The sequence below is a fragment of the Vipera berus genome, assembly GCF_964194415.1.
Source record: "Vipera berus genome assembly, chromosome: 3".
Lineage (NCBI taxonomy): Eukaryota > Metazoa > Chordata > Lepidosauria > Squamata > Viperidae > Vipera > Vipera berus.
In genome coordinates this window covers 6,413,797-6,414,167 of record NC_138204.1, presented here as the reverse complement: position 1 = coordinate 6,414,167, position 371 = coordinate 6,413,797, and the positions used below count along the sequence as shown (strand labels likewise).

Below are 371 nucleotides of genomic sequence, written 5' to 3'. Positions count from 1 at the left end.
AGACCCCGGGGGTCATTGGTCTCTCCTATTTCATCACCAGCCTGAGCTATGCCAATTCTTGCTTGAATCCTTTCTTGTATGCCTTCCTGGATGACAGCTTTCAGAAAAGTTTCAGGAAGATGTTAGAATGCAGAGCGGCTTGAGGCGAAACCCTGGATTCCTGACCCAATGTTGGGTTTAGAGCCAGGGGTAGGCCACCTTGGCTCTTTTAGGACTCGTGGACTTCAACTCCCAGAATTCCTGAGCCAGCCATGCTGAGGGGAAAGGGAGAGGTTTCCAAGCTGAGCCATGCTGGCTCAGGAATTCTGGGAGTTGAAGTCCCCGAGTCATGAAGGGGCCATAGTTCCCCCATGCTGGCTCAGGAATTCTGG

The 371-nt window shown here is 52.3% G+C and overlaps 1 protein-coding gene across 1 annotated transcript in view; it reads left to right on the top strand.

Annotated features, from left to right (window-relative positions):
- Window positions 1-143, top strand: part of NPBWR2 (neuropeptides B and W receptor 2) — a gene marked incomplete at both ends in the record, with an annotated part of 1,011 nt that extends 868 nt beyond the window's left edge. The window contains one exon of the mRNA XM_081323637.1: window positions 1-143. This exon is cut by the window's left edge and continues 868 nt beyond it. Coding sequence (XP_081179763.1) covers window positions 1-143 — 143 coding nt within the window.
- Window positions 144-371: the final 228 nt, after the last annotated feature.